We start from the raw sequence: 24,758 nt of genomic DNA on the forward strand, positions 1-24,758 counted from the left end.
ACTTTATTTTTAGTTTTTTGAGGAACCTCCATGCTGTTCTCCATAGTGGCTGCACCAGTCTACCTCCCACCAACAGTGTGGGAAGGTTTAGGGGAGCTTCTTGATTGAGGCGAATGCTTCCCTCCCCTGGTCAAGTTCCCTCACGCATCATCTTACCTCCTGATGCAGGATTCATGTGGGCATCAGCACAGAGGCCTTAACGGTGCAAGGAGGCAGCAGGAGATGCTCCCCTGGTTCTCTGATATTTTGAACATAACCTTGCCTGATGAGATTCCGACATCTTTTGTGCTGTGGCTTGACTCCCCCTTCACCAAATTCCTGATGCTGAGCTACAGTCAGACCCGTAATGTCCCTTCTCTGCTCAGCCTGAGATGTTAAAACGGTGCCTCCTATTGGAAAGGACATTCTCAGCTTCTTGAAGGATCGGTGGCCTTGGGCCAGGGAAGTGTGTGACTTTGAAAAGAAACAGGCCTGGGTGTGAACAGCAGCTCTATCACTTATGAGCTCTGTGGACAGTGGCAAGTTATGAAACCTCTTGGCCTCAGATTCTTTATCCATAAGACGGGAAGAGGAGGCTGCCTGGGAGGACCGTGGTCACATTAGACGTAATTCTGCAGCCCGCCCGGCACAGTGGCTGGCTTGTGTGCATTCTCACAAGGATGGGAATTATTTTCGTGGACGTAATGCTCAGTCACCAAGAATCGTCTTTTCCTTCAAAGGTCATTTATTAAGCACCTTCTGTATAACAGGAATAGTTCAAGGCACAGGGGCCACAGTTGTGAACCAGACAGACAGATCTCAGGGAGTTCATATTATAGGTGGAGGGAGAAAATAGTAAATAGACAGACATATAACTTGTCCAATAGTATTAAGCAGTATGGAGAAAAAAAAAGGGGAGGGGTGGGCAGATGGGGTGCCACTGTGAATGCGGTGGCCAGAATGTCACCTCATCAGAAAGGGAGAAAGCAGAATGCAGTGCGGGAAGAAGCCATGCAGGTCTCTGGCAGGAAAGCAATTCAGCAGAGGCAACAGCAAGTATAAAGTCCTTGAGTAGGGAGGTTGCTTGGCTTATTTCAGGAGAACAAGAAGGCTAGCGTGACTAAATGTAGTGAGTGAAGAGACGATGCTAGAACATGAAATCAGAAAGTCTGCTGTGGACCAGATTATGGGAGAACTCCTTGACTATGGTTAAAAAAAAAAAAAAAATTTTGGACTTTAGTCAGTGAGATGAGCAGTTGTATCGGTTAGTGTTTGCTGTGTAACAAGTAATCCTGAAGCTTTGTGGGTTAACATGACAAACATGCTTTTTGCAGTTCTCTGGGTGGATTGGGGTGTTTCTTCTCATCTGGGTTGGCTCGGCTGGGCTACATGGTCTGGGATGGCCTCGCTCGCACGTCTAATGAACGGGTAGTCTGCTGTCGGTTTTGGGAGCGTCCATGTGGCTCGCATTGTCCAGCCGGTTAACCCAGGCCCATTCATAGGATGGTGGTTGCAGGATTCCAAAGAGCAACAAGAAAGGGCAAGCCCAGTGCACAAGCACATTTTAAATTGGCCAAAGCAAGTCATGTGGCCAAGGCCAGAGTTAGAGAGAGGACCACCCAAGGTGTGGAGACTGGGAGGAGAATTACAATGGCCACGTTTGCAAATAGTCTTCCGCAGACGCACTGGAGGGTTTGGACCAGAAAAGTGACATTATCTGATGCATAGTTTGAAAGGCGCTGTGACAGTAAGGATTTTGTGAAGGGCGAATATAGCCAGATGGGAGGACGTAGCCAGGCTGTGGACCACTGGAAAGCACTGGTGTTTGACCACAGAGCCAGAGGCCCAGAAATTCACGACGTTGTCTGGGCTGAAGCTGCCACTGTCAAGAGGAGGAACAGTGACACACACACCCTGCCCCCCCCTTCCTGGTATTTCAGCAAAAGCTTTCTCTCCACCTTGCCAAAGTGGCCTTTCTTACATCCCTGCAGGAATGGCCTGGAAACCACAGTGTAAGTGATAACAGGATGAGTGGGGAAGAGCCTCCAAACCGCTCCCCTATTCTCCTAAGTAGGGATGGTTTCTGATCACCAAGAACTTGGTAGTTACAGGGGGAACAAACCATCGAGGGACTGAAATGATCCACGATCCATGATAACAAAACCTCTTAAGGTGAAATTAAGTGACAGTCATTTTTCTTTTTCTTTCTCTCTTCAACAGAAAATATGATGCTGGCATGCTAATTGCGTGAGACAACTCGGCCCGCAGACAGCCACAAAGCACAAAAACAAAACAAAACTCAGAGAAGAAACGAGAATGGTGTTTTCCTGGCGTCTACAAGAAGCGCTTTATTTTTCCTCTAGATTGCTTTTCTAAAAAAACAAAACAAGACAAAAAACAAAACTGAAACAAACATTTAAAGGAACAAGACAAAAAACTTCAGGGGATACTATTCAAGCATGTTCTTTTATTAAGCGTAGGATGAGAGGAACAAGAGGACACGGAAGCAGGATGCTGAACACTGAGGGGCTGTGCACCTCCGCGATGGCGTTGTTTCCCAAAACTGTGAGTGAAGAATGGAGGGAACATCTTTTTATCCCCCATCCCCAAAATATCCTGTAATGGCGCAAGACTTCCTTTCCTGCCTGTCAAGGTATCTAGGGAATGATTTACAAAATGTGTTTGTTATAATCGCTAAAGAATCTTTTGTATAGCTTTGGCCGGGGCGTTGGTGGACCAGTAAGTTGGTGGACCAGTACTTGGCGACCCAGTAATTGTGTCTATCCCACCCACTTCTAAGTGTCACCTCCGTCTCGGCTGGAACAAGGTTCAGAGGGTCCTCTCTCCAGTAGTTGACAAGGCCACTCCGACTTGATCAGGCTGAAGTTATCTCCTGGATCAGTGCAGCGAAGGATAAACACTGGCCTTTTTCTTCCCTAAATAAGAAAAAGGCAGCTCCTGGCTACAGTGTGGCCGTGGAGGCTGTGCCTGGGGCGGGGGCGTGGGGCACCAGGCTGTCCTACAGCGTGAGAATTGCTCGTGCTTCTACCGTGAGACCAAGAACCTACCGAGCAGCTAAGCTTCACTTTCAAACAGGCCATCACCAGGGGAGCAGAGGGACCCGGGCCTGCCCCAGCCCCAGAAAAGACGTATTATCCCTTTACCCCCAGAACTCCCTGCTTCCCAGTGGTCCCTAACATTTCTCGCTCTGTTGTGACGACTCTTGTATCCTTGACTCTAGCGGATCTGGGTCGGAGGGACATGGAAGCCCTGGCATGATAAGTCGGAAGGGGGCCAGCGCTGGCGGTCACGCCCGAGCGCTCGCGCGTGGTGGGCGTGTGCGCTGATCCTTGCCGAGCGCCCACTTAGCCGGACGGGCTGCCAAGTCCTTCCTGGATCAGCCTCTCGCTGAGCGCCCACAGGGCCCGGGCCGTGTCTTCGCTCTGGGCTTCCGTCGAGGGCATGCAGCGGCAGCAGCTGTTGAAGTACATCCCTCCCAGACCCTCCAGTTCTGGAGCGGCGGCACAGTAGACGGTGGTGGCGGCTCCTTGTTGCTGGAAAGCAAAGAACAAAGACCACGGAACGTTATTTTTTTAAGAAAAGAGGTGATGGAATGATTTTCTTCTAACTGGGAATGAGCAAGAGTCTCTCCCCGCCTGGTTCAGATGCATCTGGATCTCAGCACGGCCGAGGGTACCGAACTCAAAGCACGTGACTGTAAAAGGTACGATGGGACCATCCAGGGAAAAAACTCCGCTCGTAAAGCTAATGTGACTTTTTACACCTCATATAGGAAAAGGCTTTGAACACAGACTACACGTCTATCAGTTAATCACATCAGATGTCTCTTCTGAGCAACGAGAAGATGGGATCCTTTTGAACACGCAAGAACAAATTCATCCAACTCCCTCACTTCTCAACGCATAATGTCATTTGACACTGAAGTTTCTAGAAACTTCTCTCTGAACTAAAGCAACCGCTCTAATCATGGCCCATCAGGTAGAAAACCAAGTGGGACTGGTGCCAGATTTTTCCTTATTCGTTGCCCATGGGGCTGCTAGAGGAAGGGTTTGTGATACTGTGTTAAAATGTTTGAGACGCAGGTAAACACATGTTCCCCACCATCACACATGCCTCAGGCAGACACAAGACACGTTTGTGAATTTATCCTTATCCTGGAAACCTTTTCAGAAGTATTGTATTCAGCCCATACTTGCAGTGGGACAGTGGCTTGGGGGGCCATGTCCTCCCAGCCCCCTTCAAAATGCAAGTTGCAATGAGTGCAATTGATCACTTCCGATTGACCTTTTGAGTAGCAGTTGGCGCTGTGGCTAGGGACGTGTGTGCCAATGGGGCACCGTATCATCCGGGCTGACAGAATACTGTCAGGGATGCTGGAAAGAGGGCAAGAAATCACTTTGGCTGGTGTTCATAGGGGGACACCGTCGGCACGGCTCTCCTTTGAAACCAATAACAGTTTATCTGGCGTCTTATGATTATTTCTGTGCATCACAGCCCTTGCTGCATCAACTAATTATCAGTTGACAGAGAAGGGGGCTGGGAGGCAGAGGAGAATGGAGAAAGATAACTGGGGATAAGGTCAACGTTAGGAAAACATTAAGGACGTCTAATTGCGAGGGAAATGAGTTTCCATCCCCACCCAAAAGCTTACTCTTTTTCTCCCCCTACAGGGTTTAAACTGGTGCCCAAGCAGACAGCTTACTGGAGAGCATCCCCCCCATAGGGTTTGGTTTGCATTCACAGTGGTTGTTTCGTACAACCCTCGGGAGCCAAGGTCATTCTGAGAATCAAGGTCTCAAGGTATTATGATTGTAGGGAAGTTCTATAAAGTAGACTTGGGGTTTTTGTTGCAGGGGGGCGGGGGGACGTTTATTGCATTTGTCTGTCTGAAAACCATATGGTCAAATACATTGAAGTGACAGGCTTGTGCAGAGGAGGGTGGCGTGGCATGGGAGTGGGATACCTGAGTTCTGATAATAACGGGCTGCTTGACTGTATTGGACAAGGCCCTTTGGTCCAAAAATTGTACCCCTGACGTGACTTCTCTTTAACGAAATAGTAATCGGTGTGTGATTTCCCCAGCCCTGTCACCCATGCCCACTCCCCAAACAGCCAATTGTTTATTTTCTTGGGTTCACCTGTTTCTTTTCAAATCAATTTGTTGGCTCAGGTCTAATGGACATGAGCCCATGTCATCCAAATTTCCTTTCACTGAATTATTATTCCTAATAACCCTTAGCTTAGCACATTTATCTAACGAAGTTCCAGTGGCTTATCTGACGCCCCTGCATCCCATGTGGGGAAAAAAGGCAAGCAAAGCACCTCTGAAGACAAATGCAAGACTAGAGATGCTCATCTCGCCAACCCAAGCAAATATCATTTTGGCCTCAATTCTTAGCAGATGTCAGGTGGAGATGGTGTTTTTGAATAATTTTCTGGGTATCTGTTTTCGATTTCCATTTTACTTTGCAACTGCCCAAACCACCAAAGAGTGGTCAGGGCCCTTGGCATCAGCTCTCAAGTGGTGGGAGAAGCCAGTCAGCTCATCCCTAAATCCAGGCTCCCTCAACCCCACCCCAGAGCGGTTATAGCATCAGCATTCGTACATCACAACAAACTGGCCCCTCACAGCTCCACCAATCCTGAGAAAAGATCAAAGTTGGCCACTTGGGAAAGCAACAAACGGAATTCTTCCAAACCCAGTGTAATCTTTTGCCACTCTGACATTCTAAAATGATACGGTGCTGCACTCTCTTGCATTGTTGGAATGGTATTTTTGCAGAGAAATTCTGCGCTTACGTTGATTCAGAATTGAGTTGATGAGGGAGCTGGGGGGCATGCATTTTCCCTCCACGGAATGTGAAAGCAATCGCAATCGACCTCATTTCATGTAAACCGCCACTTGGCTACCACGCTGACAACCGTAAAGTTGAGTAAAGCCCAATCTTTTATCAAGAGCTGGCTTTGATTCCTTTGCCACCAGGCTCAGGGTGATGCACAATTTAAATCATCACCAGCGGTGCTGACTGACTCTGCAGAACACATACAGCAGGGCACCTGAAAGCAAAGACCACCTTCTTCCGCTCCGAAGATCAACTGTGCACGTTTGGCAAAGAGAGACTGGACGGTGAAGTAGTGACAGCATCTTTTCGTCCCAAGCCCACGACCCTTTCGGCTTCTCAGGGAATGCTCTTTTCAGCTGCACCCATGGCGGCCTCTGAGTGACATCTTTATATGATCAGATGGGATGACGGTTTAATAACAAGGTCTCATTTGGGGTCATCAGCTTTCGGCCTATCACCAGGGTGAGCTGGAGCCGCGTGAGGAAATCTCATTAGTAAAGAAGCTGGTTCTGCTGATACAAGAGAAAACATTTTTAAACTGACAGAAGAAAAATTTTTAAAGAGCACTTTCATCGCCATCAGATGACTTTCATGCCACTCTGGTGGAGGGGCATCAGTCCGTAATCCAGAAAAAAATGAAAGAGCCCTATCGAGGAAATGATGTTACCAACTCTGATACAAAATATCTGCCTTGCTGGTTGGCACCGCTGCTTACTGATCCGTCGTGGTACGGTAACAGCCGTATCTTGACATATATAAACACTAGCAGGAGCTGTGGGTTCCCCTCAGCGATTTTTTTAAGAACGAATTCACGGGAAGCCTGGAGGTTGCATGCCGTTGCTGATCATGGGAACCGGGGTGGCGACTCTGTCCTGTAGCAGCGGCAGTGAGTGAGGGCGTGGATCGCACGGGGCTGAGGAGTTCTGGGAAGCCCAGTAGAATCTTGAATCACGCCTGAATGCCATTTCTGATTTAGTCAAACATTTGCGAGCTGCCAAAGGAGAACTACGCCATCAATCTTTATAGCGTCTGTACAATTACCCAGGATTCGTGTTTGGGATTAAGTTAAGAGCATCTGGGTAATAAGGGGGTTCATCATTCTCTTTCAGAAATCATTTGTCGGACGAGCGGCACAGTCTTCAACTACAGAAAGGTGGGAGTTAGAGAGCAGTTACTGTTCACTTATCGTTGGGGCCCTGAGGTCTAAATCATCCATCCTTCCAAAGCCCTTGGTTGGGATGAAACAGTGACGTAGCCACGTTTCAACAACATTTACTTGATAACCACTGGCCCTCAATGTGCAGCTGTCCACACAGACTCCAAATGAATATTCACTCTTTGCAAGAGAAAGGTACAGGGGTTTCTGATCAACTATCTAGGCTTAAGGAAAAATCCACCCACGTGTTAATATTTGTAATGCATTGGTAGGTACGCTAATATAACTTACATTTTAATAAGGACACATGTTACACAATTATGTTTAGTTTTCAGGTTTCTCTACTTTTAAAATGCATGCTTCGTTAAAAAAGAAAGGATACATTTCTGTCTTAAAATACATTTGACTCTGAGACACCTAAAAAAGTAGCCACACTACCATGGGATATCTGTATAGTCAATGATTTTGAGAGTAGCAGATGTTCTAAGATTGCTTTCCTACAGACACGTCGGTATCAGGACACTGCACAGCAAATGTTGAGTGAATCAATCTATGCAGAAAGTGGAGCTGAGAAAGGGAAGGCAGCACAGAACTTACACTGGACTTGGAACCCCAAGGGCAGGGAAGGAGAACTTCCCTTCTGGAAGCGGGCAGTGACGACTGTGCTGAATTCCCGGGACAAAGAAGTTTGCAGGTGTCACAGGAAGAGAAGACAGGTGCCTCTTCGAACCCTCAAAGCTTTCCCTGTTACTCATCTGGGGTCTGTGAGGCAAAGCAAATGCAGAACTGATGCAACGCCCCGGTGAGTAGAGCAGAATCATTTATCCCGGAGCCTTGGTGGAGATGGGGCAGTGAATGCAGGTGCCTGCCATAGGTGGGACAGATGGCCGCCCTCTCAGTCTCTTCATGTCTCCCAATAACCCTCCCCAGAGAGAGTTTTCAGCTACCCTACTGGAAACGTGCAACGCGGTGTCTCAGGGTTCATCTCCTGAGACTGGGGTGCTTGGAGCACAGCTGTTCCTCAGCAATAGGACGGTTTAAATCTGATTTGAGAGAAAAACACAAAGGTTATGTGTTCCCTCCTCACCATCTGAGAACAATCTTGTTTTTTTTTTTTGCGGTACGAGGGCCTCTCACCGTTGTGGCCTCTCCCGTCGCAGAGCACAGGCTCCGGACACGCAGGCTCAGCAGCCATGGCTCACGGGCCCAGCCGCTCTGCGGCATGTGGGATCCCCCCGGACCGGGGCACGAACCCGCGTCCCCTGCATCGGCAGGCGGACTCTCAACCACTGCGCCACCAGGGAAGCCCTGAGAACAATCTTTGAAGCCGACAGGTGAGCCACATATTCTGTTAGTTGATAGAGCGACGCAGCTTATGCAGGCGTGAGGCTCAAGGGCCTCCCTGCTCGTGTGACCACAACCGACCCCTGGCCCTCCCGCCTGGGTGTGGAATGAGTGCAAATCAATAACGTACCAACTTCCGCCAAAATGATGTGAGACAGGAGACGACAGAGAACGTGCCTCGAAAGGACCCTTTTCCTCCACACTGTCGAGCTTTTCTAGTGAGTCGTTGCACATGGGGGCTGTTAAAGTGGTAACGATGGCCAGCATCTGCTGGGAGCTAGCCATTCCTCTGGCACTGTGCGGAAAGCTTCGTAAGCACCGTATTCTAACCCGCACACAGCTCTACCAGCCAGGGACAGTCATCATCCCCATCTACAGGGAAGCCTACTTAGCACTAGAGCTCAACAGCAACTCGTCCAAAGCCACACAGATCATCCCACAGATGGACCCTCCGGAATCCATGCCCGATGCAGTACCAAACCTCCTTCCCAAGCTCCCGACACAAATTTGCAGGCTGCCCGTTCCCTGTGTCTCCTGTCTGGCTGAAGCTACCTTAGGAGGAGTCCTCTTTCCCTTCTCAGCCAGGCCACGTCTGGCCGAAAATTAAATGGATGGGCTGTACGTTTAATTTTTAAAAAACGGGCTGTCATGTGCTCACCTGAGAAATGTTGGGAGGAGATTTTCCCATTGTTGATTTAGGCAGTGAACTAAATGGAAATTACATCCATTTGGATTAACAAAAATGAAGACCCAGCACCACCTCAAAAGATCCAATGGCAAGTCTTAACCATCACCTGATTCAAAATGCCACCTCCAGGTGCCAGATGTGACCAGCTGTGAACCTACTACTCTTGGACGATCGACTTGTTTTCAAAGCGTGAACGGAACCGCATCAAAACCAGTGAAACCCCGAGCGATCTCCATCTTTATAACCTCACACACGTGTACAAGGAATATGGTCTTTTGGAGGATAGTATCTGACATGTCACAGCAGGTTTGCACAGGAAAATGACCCACCTCCCTCTCCTGCCCTCCCCCAGTTAATTCCTGCAAATTCCTAAGAAGTGATTCCTACCAAGGCGCTGAACAATATAGGCTTAGGTACCTGCAAGTACTTCTTGTAGATATCGTACTATAACTTTCTTCATAGCCCTCGGGAGTTTTGCTAACTCACGGGCTGTTCTTAGCATTTATTACAGAAGGGAAAGCCACTCAATTTCCCAAGTAGAAAAAGTGAAGAGGGTCAGGAAAGCGGGTATTTGTTGCTAACTGAGGAGGCTGGAAAAGTCTTCGAGAGTGTTCATTTACATCACATGCAGATCTTATAGCCTGACGTAGAGAATGTGTACCTGCCACCGTGGGTTAGGACATTTACCTCCTGCCTCAGGGAAAGAGTTTCTTTGCTAAGGAGGATCCCAAACGTGGAAAGCCTCAGAGGTTCCTTTTCAGCTGACTGACTGTGTCTCCCATGGCAGGTAAAGGAGTACCATTCCCTGGGTGACCCTGGGACACAGGGTTCAATGGCAGTTGCTCTGAAGGAGAGCTAAGCCATGGGCTATGCCAGCGCATCACCATCGGCAGTGCAGTGGGTCCTGGCACAGGGCACAGCCCCACAGGTAGACGGCAGTTTGAGTGCCAGGTGTCTGAGGGGCACGCGTGGGGCAGCTTTCACATAGCAGATGTGCACACGTCTTCGTTGGGGATCACGATGACATGGAGGCTTTCTTATTTGCAATTGAGGCGCCCCAAATATCATGCCCCCAAATCCACATCAGGCTACAAAGACCACGCTAGTCTCCCTGACAAAAGCCACGAATCTCTAGCAAGACCATTAAGCAGTTTTAAGAGACTGACTTGAAGACCAGGGCAGAATGAGTTGGAAGGTCAGGAGGACGGTGGCTGTGATGCTCTGAGAACTCTTTGCAGGAACAAGCCTAGGGACCGGGAGGTTCAGGATGGAAAGCTGGAAAGGACTTTTAAAGGCAGAAGAGCAGATTTGTCTTTGCTGGCCTTAGGCTTGGGGGAGGGGTGGGCAGACACCCCCGACCGTCCAAAGAGGTCCAGAGCCGTGTTTGTTCTGGACAGCAAGGCTCCAGAGGATTTTTGCTTACGCTCATCGGCAGCATTTCAGGGCAGCGTGGCCCTGGGAGGTTTTCAGGACTGTGTTTTCAATTGGCTGACCTGTTCTGAGCTTTCCCTTGACATGAATGCGGCCCTTTTCATACCCCCTTTGTGATCCAGAATTCTTGCCATAAACATGGCAGGGGTTCCGCGACAGACTGATGGCTGGTCTCAAAAGAGTGAAGGTGGAACATTTAGCATGATTCCCTCGTCCTGAGACCTGCTGTTATTTCTAGACGTGCTCTGGTGGAGTGGGGGGGGGGGGGGTCCTCCAAAGGAGGGAAGGAAAAAGGAATGGCTAAGTACAGTCCAGGTGGGTGACATTATTCATGCCTGTTCTACCTTCCTTTTGTGCCAAAGATTTCTAGAACTGATTGGGCTGGAGAGACGGTCTCATTCAAAATAAGAGAGGACGTTGCTACACCTGTAACAACATCTCTGTTAGATCCACCTAAGCATTCCCTGGGCATTCTATGCTGATGCTGCCTGGGGTGCCCACATTGCTTTTCAAGTAGGGAGTTGCCTTGCTGGGCTGGAAAACGGCACTGGGGTATCCACTCTTCCACGGGTTAGTTTGCAATGGCTCAGCAGAAGGGTCTTAGAGATGTGCCACGAACATAAGCATCATCCTTCCACCTGCGACAAAGCCCATTCCTGAAATATTCCAACCCGGCCACCTGGACACTCGTGCCGAAGGACTACTGAGTGTCCCTAAGAGCTCAAAGAAGGCGTTTAGCTTGTGTTAACGTTTCACTTCTTTAACCTTGGTTCTAGCTAGCTCTGTATACTGTACATAAATGTATGCCTCTGTATTTGCCATGTATACTGAAATAAACCTTTAACGTTATCGCCAGGCAGAATGAATGGGTTCAGTTCTAATATAATGGCGCAAAGCATATCGTCACAGTACAAGTGAAACAGACAGCTTCCCCCCTTCCCTTCTTCTGCACAGAATCGCACCACCGAGTTGGCCTGCCACGCTGGCTCTTTTAGAAAACCATAGAGCCGACCGTTTTTGTGAGCAGGCGAACCCCAAACAAACAAACAAGCTGTTTGTTGCCACTGTTAAGGCTGACGGTTCCTTTACACCTAGGACACAGAGAGAGTCTACGACCTAGTACCGAAAAGGCATTGGTGATGGGGGGATAAAACCCACAGGGTCTTCTCTGATGAGGCCGCGTGGCCTCGTTGTAAGATATTCACGAACTCTTAACTCTTCCAGCAGTGAATTAAGAGAACGGAGTCTGCAACAATCAGACCTCACAGGCAGGCCGCCCTCCACGTCCAGCCACACCGTTTCAAGTCAAGCACGTCTGCGTTAGGTTTGTGCCTTTTCATAGAGGGCTCTCTGCGACGGATCATTTCTCAGGCTCAAAGACGCTGGCCTCGTTGATATTTCATTTAGAACATACTGCGGAGAGCGTGTCATTTAATATTACTTCCCTAATTAATGGGGAGACCTTAGGCACTACCTTTGCACAGACAGATCTCGTCACAGTGGTCGACGGGTAGAGGAGAAACAGGTATTTCATTCACCAGCAGCGTGTCGCTAGTTAGTGGGAAATGATCACGTATGCTGTTGCTTTAATTGCCAGGGTAAATAATTCTGCCTCGGTGTAAGGGAACATTTTAAAGCACTTGGTGCAAATAGACTAGAAACAAAACACACACACACACACACACACACAATTACCTTGATTATGCAACACCTTAGCATAGAAAGTTACAAAGGTATGTCTTTCTTTTTTTAAAATTGCATTCTATCGTGCAAATATTCTCTAATATGCATGTGCTGAGTACTCATCATCTACTGTATTTTAGGAAATACAATTAGGCCGCCTTTCTCTTCTCCCGTGTAGACTGTAAATACCTGTAGATCTTTCTCTTGCTTCCTTATGTAAATATATGTAAATACTAACACGCTCTGCATGCTAATATTCTAGGCAATTTCAGGTACTTTTATAATCTGAAGGCATGTACTTGAAGTGGTTTGTTAAAAGGAGAAAAAAAACCCCCACCTCTCTCAAACTCTTGAAAGCTGAATAGAAATTAAAGATTTCTTCCTAGACTGTTGTGGTTTCTTTTGTTTGCCTTCTCCTCTCTCAACAGGGTCCCCCCACTTAGGCTCCCTCACCTACTGCCAGGAAAGAGGCACCTGGGCATCCACCGGACCCAGGAACAGTGGCTCAACTATGTGGTTTGGGTTTTTACGCACTTTCCTTTGGTTTCTCTAAACGTCTTCTAGAATCTTCAGGTAGGCGTCTTTGGGTTTTTCTATCGAAAGAATCGGGAGTAAAAATACTAATTCGTATCTGTTGTTCCCCTACTACGTACCAAGTACAGGGCTCGAGGCTTGACGTCCCCACAGCCCTAAGAAAGGACCCTGTCATTCCCATTGCAAAGATGCAGAAACTGAGTCACGGCAAGATGAGCACGTGCCTGAAGTGACAAAACCATTAAATGCCTCTCAAAGGCCAATTCCTTCCTGTATACCAAGGGTAAACTTTTTCTGCCAAGGGTGACAGAGGAAATATTTTAGGCTCTGTAGGCCCTATGGTCTCTGTTACAACTACTCAGACCTGCCACTGTTGTTCTGAAAACAGCCATAGACAACACATACCCCAGTGAACATGGCTGTGTTCCAATAAAACTTGATTTACAAACAAACACCTCTTCCCTACACCCAAAGCTCAGTCACTCTTCAACAGACCATTGCCCTTTCCCTTTCGAATACGTTTATGTGTTTGACGGGGAACTCATTTGATCACCTGAAAAGTCTCCATCTCTCTCTTCCTTGTATGCGGCAACACTATTTGCAGAAGCCGTGAAGTATTAGGGGAGCAAAAATGAAGACCCCGAGCTTATAAATCAAACTCTTCCTCAGACAGATCTCACTGCCAGGTTTCAATTTAGTTATCTTTCGTTTTCATAAATGGGGATGGAGGGGAAAAGTATGAAAGACTAAGGTAAAAAGAAAGAAATCAAGCGACACTCACTCTTCAATGAGGGGAAGGGGGCCATTACCTCAGGTATCTATGGAAACCAAGCTGCACGTAAACTCTTTAATGGTTGGAAAACAGCGTTGGCTTTTGAAGGTGTTTTTCCCAAGTATGATGCTTCGGTGTAAATGCGTTAATTGACAGTTTCCTTCGGGACTTTTTTATTGAAGTTTCCAAACTAAGTTTCATGGCACAAGGAACTCTCTGGGGCCCTTGAAGAATGCTGCAAAGTTAGGGCTTTAGAAGACTGAGCCAGCTCTGGCATCCCGTACAAATCCAAGCCGATTCCCCTGTAGAGCGAGTGAACAGCAGCCCTCACTGCCTGTAGTTTTCCCTTTTTAAAAGGGCCCCTGCAGTCACCTGGGGATGGGAGAGAACCTCTCCAACCTCATCTGAACAAGAACCAGTATCATCCCTTGAGTCGTGAAGAGAAATGAGGATAAGCAGTGGGGAGACGGAAGCTCTGGGTATTTTTGCAGATCGGGTGGCAGTGTGGGATGGTGGTAGAAGCCCAGGAACCGAAGTCTGAGATACATGAATTCGAGTCCCGGCTTTGCCACCTGGCAGCTCTGTGACAAGGCACTGAGCCTCGGTCTCCCCATCTACGAAATGGACATCGTGACAGCCCCTTCACTGGGTTCTTGGGAAGATGGTTGTAACAGCTGCAGATTTCCTGAGTACACCATAGACAGTACTTCCATCCTGGCTACAGGTCCGTTTGTTAACAATTTGAAGGAGGAAGCGTACAGATCAAAATAGCTCATCTGTCCTTCATCTGAGGGACTTAAAAGCAGGGGGGTGGACATTCCTACCTTCTGAGCAAGAAATTCAAGAGGCGGTCACTTTTCTCAACAATCTTTACCCAGAATCTCTGGGTACCAGCCCAGGCATGGATTCCACTGGTCTTCTGCTCCCCCGACCACAGCAGCCAGAACGAAGTTCACATCCATGAAACCGGGGCACTGACATCTCCACGACAGCCACAGTCATGTATTAAGCACCGTAAAATTCCAGACCCTGCCCCCTTCCCTGGCCCTTTATACATATCTACTCTAAATCTCCCAATATCCCTGGGCAATGATTCCTAGAAAAGGGGATGGACAGAATGATAAGGGAGCAGGTGCAGTTGTTTTTTTAAAGTGCAGTCTTCCTTAAAAAACTAAAAACAGAGCTACCATATAATCCAGCAGTCCCACTCCTGGGCATATATCTGGAGAAAACGATAATTCAAAAAGATATAAGCACCCCAATGTTCACAGGAGCACTATTCACAATAGCCAAGACATGGAAGCAACCTAAATGTCCATTGACAGAGAATGGATAAAGAAGATGTGGTACATATATACGATGAAACACTACTCAGCCATGAAAAAGAATGAAATAATGCCATTTGCAGCAACATGGATGCAACTAGAGATGATCATACTAAGTGAAGGAAGACAGAGAAAGCCAAATACCACGTGCTATCGTTTATATGTGGCATCTAAAAAAAAATGATACAAACTTATCCACAAAACAGAAACAGACTCACAGAGTTCGGAAACAAACTTACGGTCACCAAAGGGGAAACGTGAGGGGAAGGGGTAAATTAGGAGTTTGGGATTAACAGGTACATATCACTATATATAAAATAGATAATCAACAAGGACCTACTGTATAGCACAGGGAACTCTACTCAATATTCTGTAATAACCTATATGGGAAAAGATTCTGAAAAAATGTTTATATGTCTATGTATAACTGAATCAGTTAGCTGTACACCTGAAACTAACACAACATTGGGAATCAACTATTCTCCAATATAAAATAAAAATTCAATTTTAAAAAAGTGCAGTAAAAATGTAGAATCTAGGTGTTGGGTAGATGGGTGGTTGCCACATTATTCTTTCAAATTTGCGATTTGAAAACTTTTGTAATAAAATGTTAGAAAAATACATGGATCCATCCCTGTGGGGTATTAGCCCCATTTTACAGAGGAGCAGACTGAGGCGCAGAAGTGGTCTGGACTGGCCTGGTAAGTGGTGACATCCTCTTTGAAATCCATGCCCAGCTGGCTCCAGTGCTGCTTCTATGATGGGCCCCTATGCATCTCTGTTGTACCTTGTAGGGTCAATTAACCCTGTCTGTCTTATACCACTGGTTGGATTTTTGCCTCAAAGCATGAGAACTGGTTTTCTCACACTCTTCCCACCAGGCAGGCAGATCTTGGGGCCTTCAACTCAGAGCCCAGAAGTCAATTAGCTCAACAGCAAAAGCGACCCGTGTGTGAGTGGATGTAAATTTGTATCCATTCACCTGGTGGCTATTTAATTTGGCTTTTGATTCTAATGCAGCTCCTGAAGACGCAGGGTTATTCTCACTCACTGAAAACGTGCCACCAGGTTCAGAAATACTGATGCCCCCCCGCCCCCAGCACGTTGACAGTGCCTGTGATTTGGACGCAAAGCTCAGAGAGAGGGGGACGGGCAGGCTGCGCGGGAGACATGCGCAGTGAGAATCAACCAGCTGCCTGTGCTTGGATGCGCTCACAGGCAAGAGGCAAGGGCTGCTGGCGTCTGGGCTGCAGGAGATGGTTGGATGGGAAACTCTCTGGCCTGACCTGTCTTCCAGCTCGGACTCCCCGCTTCTAGCTGTGGCAAGTTGCACATTCTGAATTGTAGCAGTTAAAAGACAACTTCAGCCCAATCCCGACGAGTTCGCCAGGGAGCCCAGGCGGCCCATTCAGCAACCCCAGGCTGTTTCCTGAATCCAGGTGTAAACTTTCCTATTGGTCAGAAATTCTCCTCCTAGCCGACCCACCTCTCCCGCTCTCCCTTCAACCCCCGGCAGAGACGAAACCTGCACATCCTCCTCCTTTCGGCCATCCCTCTAGAAACTCGCCAGTCACCTGCCCCAGCGCCTCCCCTTTAGCCGTTGCCCAACCTAGGTACAGTCACATCAGTCATCTTCCAGCCCCTTAATCATCTCCCTGCCAAACCCCTCCTGAGTTCTTCATGTCTTGGCCAGGTGAGTATGAGACCTGACAGCCGCCTTAGGGAGGGTTAGTCCGGCCCCGACCGACGACAGCAACAAAGCGGTACTGATCATGGTAACGGCTGCTGCTTACCGAGAGCCTGCTCCGTGCCAAGGGCCCATTATTACTCCTGACGCTCACGACCACCTCACCAGGCGGCTGTTACTGTCGAGGCTATAAGGGAGGTGAGGTCACTCACAGCCGCGTGCCTGGGAAATGATGGCGCCAAGATCCAAACTGAGTCTGTCTTGGTTCAAAGCCCCTGTTCTCGTTCATGGCTAATGCCCGCTCTGACCCCATACCCCGTTCACGGCACGGCATCCTGGGATTATGTGTAAACATGCAAACGTAGCCCCATCAGGCTAGGTACATATTCCCTCCCTGGCCACGTCCCTGTCCACAGAGCCTCGGGGACCTTCTTCCTTGTCTCCGAGATCCATGTCTCGGTCCTCCGACCCCTGGCTGCTGGTCCAGCGTCCTCAAGTCCGGGGGCACCATTTCTGCCTGCATGTGGTTTGGGACAATACCTGGGCCCGACGCCCCTCCCCTGCCCTGTTCCTCTTCTGCAAATTGCTTCTCACGCAAAGGGGAGTTCTTGGAAGCCGGCAGGGCTCGGGGTTTATGGTTGGGTGTTTGCGGGCTGTCTGGCTGCATCCCACCAGGGCGGGCTCACCACCAGCCAACTGCAGTTAAACTCTCCTGCCCTCGCAGTTCAGAGAAATGCTGACCTCAGGACGACGGGGAACACCGAGGGACACCTTAGTCTGCTTTTTCTCCCCCCGCACCCGCCTCTGGCTGCCACACCTGATGGGATTCCTCCTCTCACAATTGCCTGGCTTGTAAAAAGGAAGATGCATAAATAAGTTAGTAGCTACTAAGCCAGGTGTCAGCGGGGATACAGCCAGTCGTGTAGCTGGCCGTCAAACTGTCGAGGTGGATGAAAAGCCTGTCCTCTACCATCTGTGCCCTGTGGATTCCTAATCGAATGACTTTACCAGGCAGTCCCCTGATGTATGAATCCCATACGGGGCATGGATACCTTCTATCGCACTTTCTAGGCGCTGAGCCCTACAGTTTTTGCTGAATTCTTGCCAGAGCCCTGTGGAGGCATCATTATCCCCATTCTCCTTATAGGGAAACTGAGGCTCAAGCCAGTGAAATGACTTAGGAACAGATCACTCTTGTTCATTAAATTCTGATTGTGAGGGACATCCCTCAAGCTAAGGGATGCATGTGCCTCAAATGCTTCCAGGGAGTGTCCACACTTTGCATCCACGCTCCCCAATTACAGGGAGGGTCCTGAAGCCCACAGAGGCAAAGGTCAAGCGGCAAAGTGGCAGAGTCAGAGGCTGAGCCCCATCCCTTGGACTCCAGGCCCTACTCTGAGCACTGGCACCGGGATAAATGGGGTATGTTGACAACCCAAGGGCCACGGGAGTATTCTTGCACATCTGTAGGTCAAGATTTTGCACAATCATCATACGAGATCCTTCCACAACAAGACGTAGCTAATACGTGAATGTAGTGCCAGGATCCAAACCCAGATCGGCCTGACTCCGGACCTAACGATTTCCCTGGCTCCCTGGGAACTGTGCTCCCTGTGAGTTCAGCATCCTTGAAAACAGCACCCTTATTGCCTTAGATCCTTTGTACAACAAGTGGAATCCATATGTGATGACAAAGAGACCCATCTACCCTCAAGCTGTCTCTCATTTAGGGACACAGGATCTGGGACCCTCCAGGGCTGTGGGTGGGAATAAGAGGACACAGGAAGAGGGAATGGAGACCAGGTAGGTAGGGTACCACGGAGAAGAGAATCCCACTCCTGGGCACATATCCGGACAAAACTCTAATCCAAAAAGATACATGCACCCCTACGTTCAAAGCAGCACTATTCACAACAGCCAAGACATGGAAGCAACCTAAATGTCCATCGACAGAGGAATGGATAAAGAAGATGTGGTACGTTTACACAATGGAATACTACTCAGCCATGAAAAAAGAATGAAATTATGCCACTTGCAGCAACATGGATGCAACTAGAGATTATCATACTAAGTGAAGTCAGAAAGAAAGACAAATACCATATGATATCACTTATATGTGGAATCTGAAATATGACACAGGGACTGCCCTGGTGGCGCAGTGGTTAAGAATCCACCTGCCAATGCAGGGGACACTGGTTCGAGCCCTGGTCCAGGAAGATGCCACATACCGCGGAGCAACTAAGCCCGTGCGCCACAACTACTGAGGCTGCGCTCTAGAGCCCACGAGCCACAACTACTGAGCCCGTGTGCCACAACTACTGAAGCCCACACGCCTAGAGCCCGTGCTCCACAACAAGAGAAGCCACCATAGTGAGAAGCCCGTGCACCACAACAAAGACCCAACACAGCCAAAGATAAATTGATTAATTAAAAGAAATAAAATAGAATATGACACAGATGAACCCATCTACGAAACAGAAACATGGACATAGAGAACGAACCGGTGGTTGCCAAGGGGGAGGGGGTTGGGGAGGAATGGAGTGGGAGGTTGGGGTGAGCAGATGTGAGCTTTTATATACAGGATGGATGAACAACAAGGTCCTACTGTACAGCACAGAGAACTATATTCAATATCCTATGATAAACCATAATGGAAAAGAATATAAAAAAAGAATATATATATGTATAACTGAGTCACTTTGCTGTACAGCAGAAATTAACACAACATTGTAAATCAACTATACTTCAATTAAAAAAAAAAAAAAAAAAGAGGCTATGGGAGGAGGGAATGGAGACCGGGTAGGTAGGGTGCCAGGGAGAAGAGGGGACAGGGCCCCTCATGGGACTGGACGTCTCAGGACAGTGAATTGTTATTTTTCAGGTGTTAATGGAAGCTGGGCTTATACAGGCTCAGAACTGACTTCTCTCCTGCAGCATCACAAGCCTGGTGAGCGGAGAAAACCCTCTGGTTATCCCGAACACAGAGTTAGGGCATGTGTTCTTAAGCTGAGGACGGTCCCTTGGTTCGGTCTGGTCACCAACAGGAGAGGGCGCAGAGAAGAGAATGGTGTGCGTTCACATCGCACTCCTCTGACTATAGCGAAGGTGGCAAACCTCCAGACTGCTTTTGGTTTCGTCACTTCCTCAAATGGACGCACAAACAGGTCCCTAACGATTACACTGCCCGAGAAGAATCTGTCCTAGAACTTAGTGATGTCACTGTCCCCTCGTGCAAAGAGAATATTTTAAACAAAGATAGCTTTACCACCCGCGTTAACCAAACCTTTTCCCTATGGGAGGAGTAGCATTTTCAAATAAGAAACGGAAACCAGTGATGTAAGGAAAGGAAAAAGAATGAAATTTTCTTTTCCTTCTTAACTGAAATACCTGACGCAGGTATATCTAGAATATCAGATGAACCCCACCAACTGGTTTTGCTCCAGGAGTCCGTGTACCACCACCTGGATGGTTTCCCAGGAACGTGGCACTCCTCCGATCAGACGTAACTATTATCCCCTCTCAGGGCCGGCTCCTTTGTGAGGTACGAGTTCCTACCTTAGACGAGCTGACCTGCCTTTCTAGCTTTCTCTTCTCCCTGCCCTCTGTCCTGCACCCCACTTACATGAACAGACTCTAAAGGGAGAGAGATGTGGCTGCCAAGTCAGCCTGTGACACTGGAGTGGATCCTCTGGTGTGCTACCCAGAAGCCCATTCTGAGCCGGGAGGCACTCATTTCCCCAGCGGCTGGGCTGCTGTTCGCTGACGGCAGGATCCCTTCTTAGGAAGTGTCTTCAGCTAGAGGGAGCTGCCTTGCCCAAGGATGCATCCAACCCGGGAGGCAGCCACATTAATGACTGCCTGGTCCCTTTGTCCCAGTTCAGGACACCTCTGCAGGCTCACCCTGGCTTTAGTCTCCTCGGCACTGGCGAAGTGTCTGTTGCTCCTGCATCACAGCTCAATCCTCCCCCTGCCCCACCCTGCTGGCCACGCTGCTCCCCTCCAGGCGTGGATCCCCGGAGCACAACCTGACGGGCCTCACGCCTATCTCGGCTGTGGAGTTGGCCTCCTGGGGCACCCAAACTACAAGAAACAACAGCTGGGTGACTTGGAGACGTAAACTTAACCACTCTGAGCCCACTCCCTCATCTGTAAACTTGGGCTGCTGGTATACAGACGGCATAATTTCGATAACTAAGTCAGACTGTGTACGTAGCATATCCACACGGAGCTGGCACGTAACGCTCAGCGGATAAAGGCAGGGTGGGTGTAGTGGAAGTAGTGGCAGCTGTCACGAACGCTCTCTGCCTGCGTGATCCCTGCTCATCCTTCAGTGTCGGGGATACGTCATGGTCCAAAAAGCATAGGTTGGGGGGGGGGGGCGCCTGTGTAGACGTGGTAGATTCAACTCAGGCATTTTTATCGGCCCTCCCTCCAGAAACTCGATTACCGGTATACTAAAGGGAAAAAAGTGTTTAATTCAGTGATCGAGAAACATCAACAACAACAACAAAATTGGAAGATGGGAAGCAGGTGGAGAAGCGTGAACTCCTGACTCAGCAGAGTGATGCGTATGGAACAGGAAGGCACCGAGCAATGCGCCAGCTCCCAACACGGAACTCGGGAGCTAAGAGGATGGGGCAGAGGTTGGGAATGGGAGGAAGGGAACTGGGAAGGCTGGAGCCACCGTACGTGATGTCTGAGCAGAGTTCTCATACGGGGCAGGTGACAACTCCCATCTTTACCAAGTTCAGGGTCACCTCCGATGTGAGTTTCTACCAGACACCTCTACTGACCTTAACTCTCTGTCCCGAATCCTATTACGTAGCTGGGTGAGTGCTGTCAGACTCCGACCTCATTGACGTGGGTCCCTGGCCCAACCCAGTGCCTGGCACACAGCAGGTAGCTAACAAAATATTTCTAAAGAGATGAATGGGTATCTGATCGAATATCCTTTGCAGGGCAGAGGAAAAGGAAATCAACAAAACTCAGTTGCTACATACAATGAGTGGTCAAATTATTTCCTTTCCAAATTATTGTTGGTATGGTTTCAATACCGTTGTTCTCTGCAAGTTATGACTCACGGGAAAGCTACATTTATATTTTGCTTACAACTTGCCAGACACCGACCTAAGCTTGCTCTGTTTCAACACACACACACACACACACACACACATTTAGTCCTCGCAAAAACCCTGTGAAAGAGGGGCTTCCCTGGTGGTGCAATGGTTAAGAATCTGCCTGCCAATGCAGGGGACAGGGGTTTGAGACCTGGTCTGGGAAGATCTCACATGCGGTGGAGCAACTAAGCCCGTGTGCCACAACTACTGAAGCCCACGCGCCTAGAGCCCATGCTCCGCAACAAGAGAAGCCACCGGCGCAACGAGAAGCCCGCGCACCACAACGAAGAGCAGCCCCCACTCGCCGCAACTAGAGAAAGCCCGCGTGCAGCAGCAAAGACCCAATGTGACCAAGATAAATAAGGAAAGAAACCCTGTGAAACAGATTTGTGACTATGCACCCCATTTACACAAAACGGAAGCACGGAGGGATTAAGAAACCTGCTCGGGTAGACACAATTAGGAAGTGGCAGAGCTGGGGTTCAAACACATGCCCTGTTACCCCAGGGGCCATTCGAGCACAGGAGGCAAGAAGGAGCTACAGAGGACGCTTCTGCAGGTCCCGGGGAGCTTTCTCTCGCCCCTGAACGTGCTTTCCAGGTGCAGAGTGCTGCGAGGCTCCTGGCCCATGGGGTTAGTTAGCTGTCGCCTGCAGACGTTTTTGGGGTGAAGGAGAAATAGGCTTGACAGCTGCCTCTGGACTCCTGTGTCTCTATAGCTGGAGAACTGTCCAGAGTCTGACGCCAGAAGGAGGGGAGACACAGTCTCATGGAAGCCCTTGGCATCTTGATGTCACCTTTTACCCCTGGCAAACGGGTGATGCCAAAGGACTGTACCCTCTACTAAGCAGAGGGCGTGGCTTGAGGAAATCAGCAGAGCCTGGTCCTGGGTAAGCGGACTCCTTTGGGAACTGACAGGTGCCACATCCACAGGGACTTTGTGGTAGGTTGTAGATGAGGTGCAAGAGTGAGCTCAGGTCCAGGTATTTAGAAGTTCAGCCACACAACTCCAGCTTCCCCCCAGATTCCAGCCCTTTGAAGAGGGGCTGGGCTTTGTAATCTCACAACTACGAGTTCTTACAACCCTCCCAGGCACTAACTCTTACCTCCCCTTTACAGGGCCCCCGTGGGTAGGCAATGGGTATGTGGGGGTACTAGAACTTGGCTGTGACCTTTGCTCTATCCCATTCTAGAGCCTGTGCTTTCTAGTCTGTATTTTGAGATTCCAGCAGAAAGCACCAGAAGAAGAAATGGAGAGCATCTGCCTTGACTCTGTATCAGAGAGGCTTGAGACGGCAGAAAAGTCGCAACCCTTGAGTGATTCCCAGCCACGGAGACCAACTTCTGTCCACCATTCATGAGCCAAAGTCACAGAAAGATATGAAGGTCAAGGAGTAAATGGTGACCTTTCCTTAATTCACCTTCTCCCCAGTCACTGAATCCTTCACCTCAGTCCTGCAGCCACATGAGGAAATTGGAGCTCAGAGAGGTTAAGCAACTTGCCCAAGGACACACAGCTAGTAAGTGGCAGATTGGAATTCAAATGTGAAAAGGGATAGATGGGTTCTTCTCACTGTTCCGTCTCTCTCATAGTGAGAATTAAGCAAATGGGGTGGACCCCACACAGGAAATCAAAAGTATACGAAACAGGAGTGAGAGGAAGGCTGCCCTCATAAACAGAGAGCCACGTGGATCAGCTCTGGTGGTGCTTCTGAATCGCTGTGCTACCTCAAAAGAAATCTTGCCACCCTAAACCTTCCCTTGCTCAACAGAGACCTTGCCAGATATGACCTCACGTCTCTTTCAGTTGTCAAATCATTTCTTGCATGATATAGATGAGGCCACAAATTCCAACAGATGATAAGCTCCTTGCAATTGAGATTTTAAACACACACGTCTCTCCAGCATTTAGCACTGGACCTGGCACATAGACGTACTTAGTAACTATGCAATGAATAAATGAATGAATGAATAACTGAACTAATAACTGAACAGCTGTTTGGGGGGGACTTTTTGCCCCACTGTACCCCAAAAGCAGGCAGATTGTAGAAATGACTCACCAGTGGCTACCCAGACTTGAAAAATACACATAGTCCTTATTAAAACTGGCAGGAACAATCTCGGTCCTTAGAGCAGAGCTCCCAGCCCAGCTAATATTACACGAGGTGTTAACTACATTATCTGGAAATAACCGATGACTAATTCCCCACCCCTTATCTTGAGGAGAAGAAAATTGTCTTGAGCACGAATGCCCCAGATTCCTGGTCAGTTTATGTAAGGCATTTCAAGTGATTGCGGTATTTTAAGCCATTTTTAGCTTAAATCATCTGATGTGTGGTGAGCCCAGAAAACCTGATCTTTTGCTCCCTGAAACTCCCTGTTTTCCCACTGATTTTGTTTAAACGACTTACTGCACCCTAAGTACTTTTCCACTGAAGGCTGGGCTTAGAAGGTACACATCCCCAGGACTATGTGATTTTTTAAAGAGTCGATTTATTTCGTGGATTTTCCAGCATCATCTCTCTCCCCCGGCTAGAAGCTCTATTACATTCCCACATTCACCCAGGTCAAGGGTGGGTGGTATTTATTCTTTATCATGGCCTATTTGGTGGTTTTGTCGATTGAAAACTTTTCTGCCCAGTCTAAGTAGGATTTGACTGAAACCGTCTGCCAAGGATGTCTCAAATGATCCTCGGTGATTGAGCAAGGAAGGAACTTCCCAAAGACCTCCATCTAGCTAGGAAGTATAAACACTGGGCTTCTATCAAGTAGCTGGAGAGGAAAGGAGATCCTTTTCTTTGGGCGGTGATAGCTACTTTTAAATACACAGAAATATGCACAGAAAAGTCAGGGCGTTCTGATTTCCACCTGCAGTCCTGACAGCCTTTTCTTCTCGTCAACAGAGGTGCCGATTTGTTTGCCACCCTCCCCCTCGCCCCGCCCCGAGGATGTTATTAGAGACACATCACCTTCGGTGTATCTACTCCTTTGTTCCAACACGTAGGCAAGTGAGAGACGGAGCCACAATTCAAAAAATTTAGGTAACACCAACTAGTTCATCTTACTCAAGGGTCCTACAACTTTCTTTATCCAAGGGCAAGCAGTATTTGGGGCTCGCAACACTGCAAGGTTACAGCTATTCAGCAGCCCTGCTCTTGCAGGGCCAGAGCAGCCAGGGA

The 24,758-nt window shown here is 48.6% G+C and overlaps 2 protein-coding genes across 4 annotated transcripts in view; one reads left to right on the forward strand and one right to left on the reverse strand.

Moving 5' to 3' along the window:
- The window catches only part of MAF (MAF bZIP transcription factor), a 358,923-nt gene extending 356,597 nt beyond the window's left edge, over positions 1-2,326 (forward strand). For 2 of the 3 annotated variants that reach the window (XM_079906573.1, XM_079906575.1), the window contains one exon: positions 2,200-2,325. Coding sequence is in view for 1 of the 3 variants with exons in the window: in XM_079906575.1 (XP_079762701.1) it covers positions 2,200-2,230 (31 nt within the window). In the remaining 2 variants the exon portion in view is untranslated. Of the gene's footprint in view, positions 1-2,199 lie in introns of all 3 variants that reach the window. The other variant, XR_013825195.1, reaches the window with a different exon arrangement.
- Positions 2,327-3,342: 1,016 nt separating this feature from the next.
- The window catches only part of WWOX (WW domain containing oxidoreductase), a 973,003-nt gene continuing 951,587 nt past the window's right edge, over positions 3,343-24,758 (reverse strand). Inside the window, exon 9 of the mRNA XM_079906570.1 lies at positions 3,343-3,533. Within this exon, the coding sequence (XP_079762696.1) occupies positions 3,345-3,533 (189 nt within the window). The 3' untranslated portion in view covers positions 3,343-3,344. The remainder of the gene's footprint in view (positions 3,534-24,758) is intronic.

Source organism: Stenella coeruleoalba (genome assembly GCF_951394435.1).
Source record: "Stenella coeruleoalba genome assembly, chromosome: 20".
Lineage (NCBI taxonomy): Eukaryota > Metazoa > Chordata > Mammalia > Artiodactyla > Delphinidae > Stenella > Stenella coeruleoalba.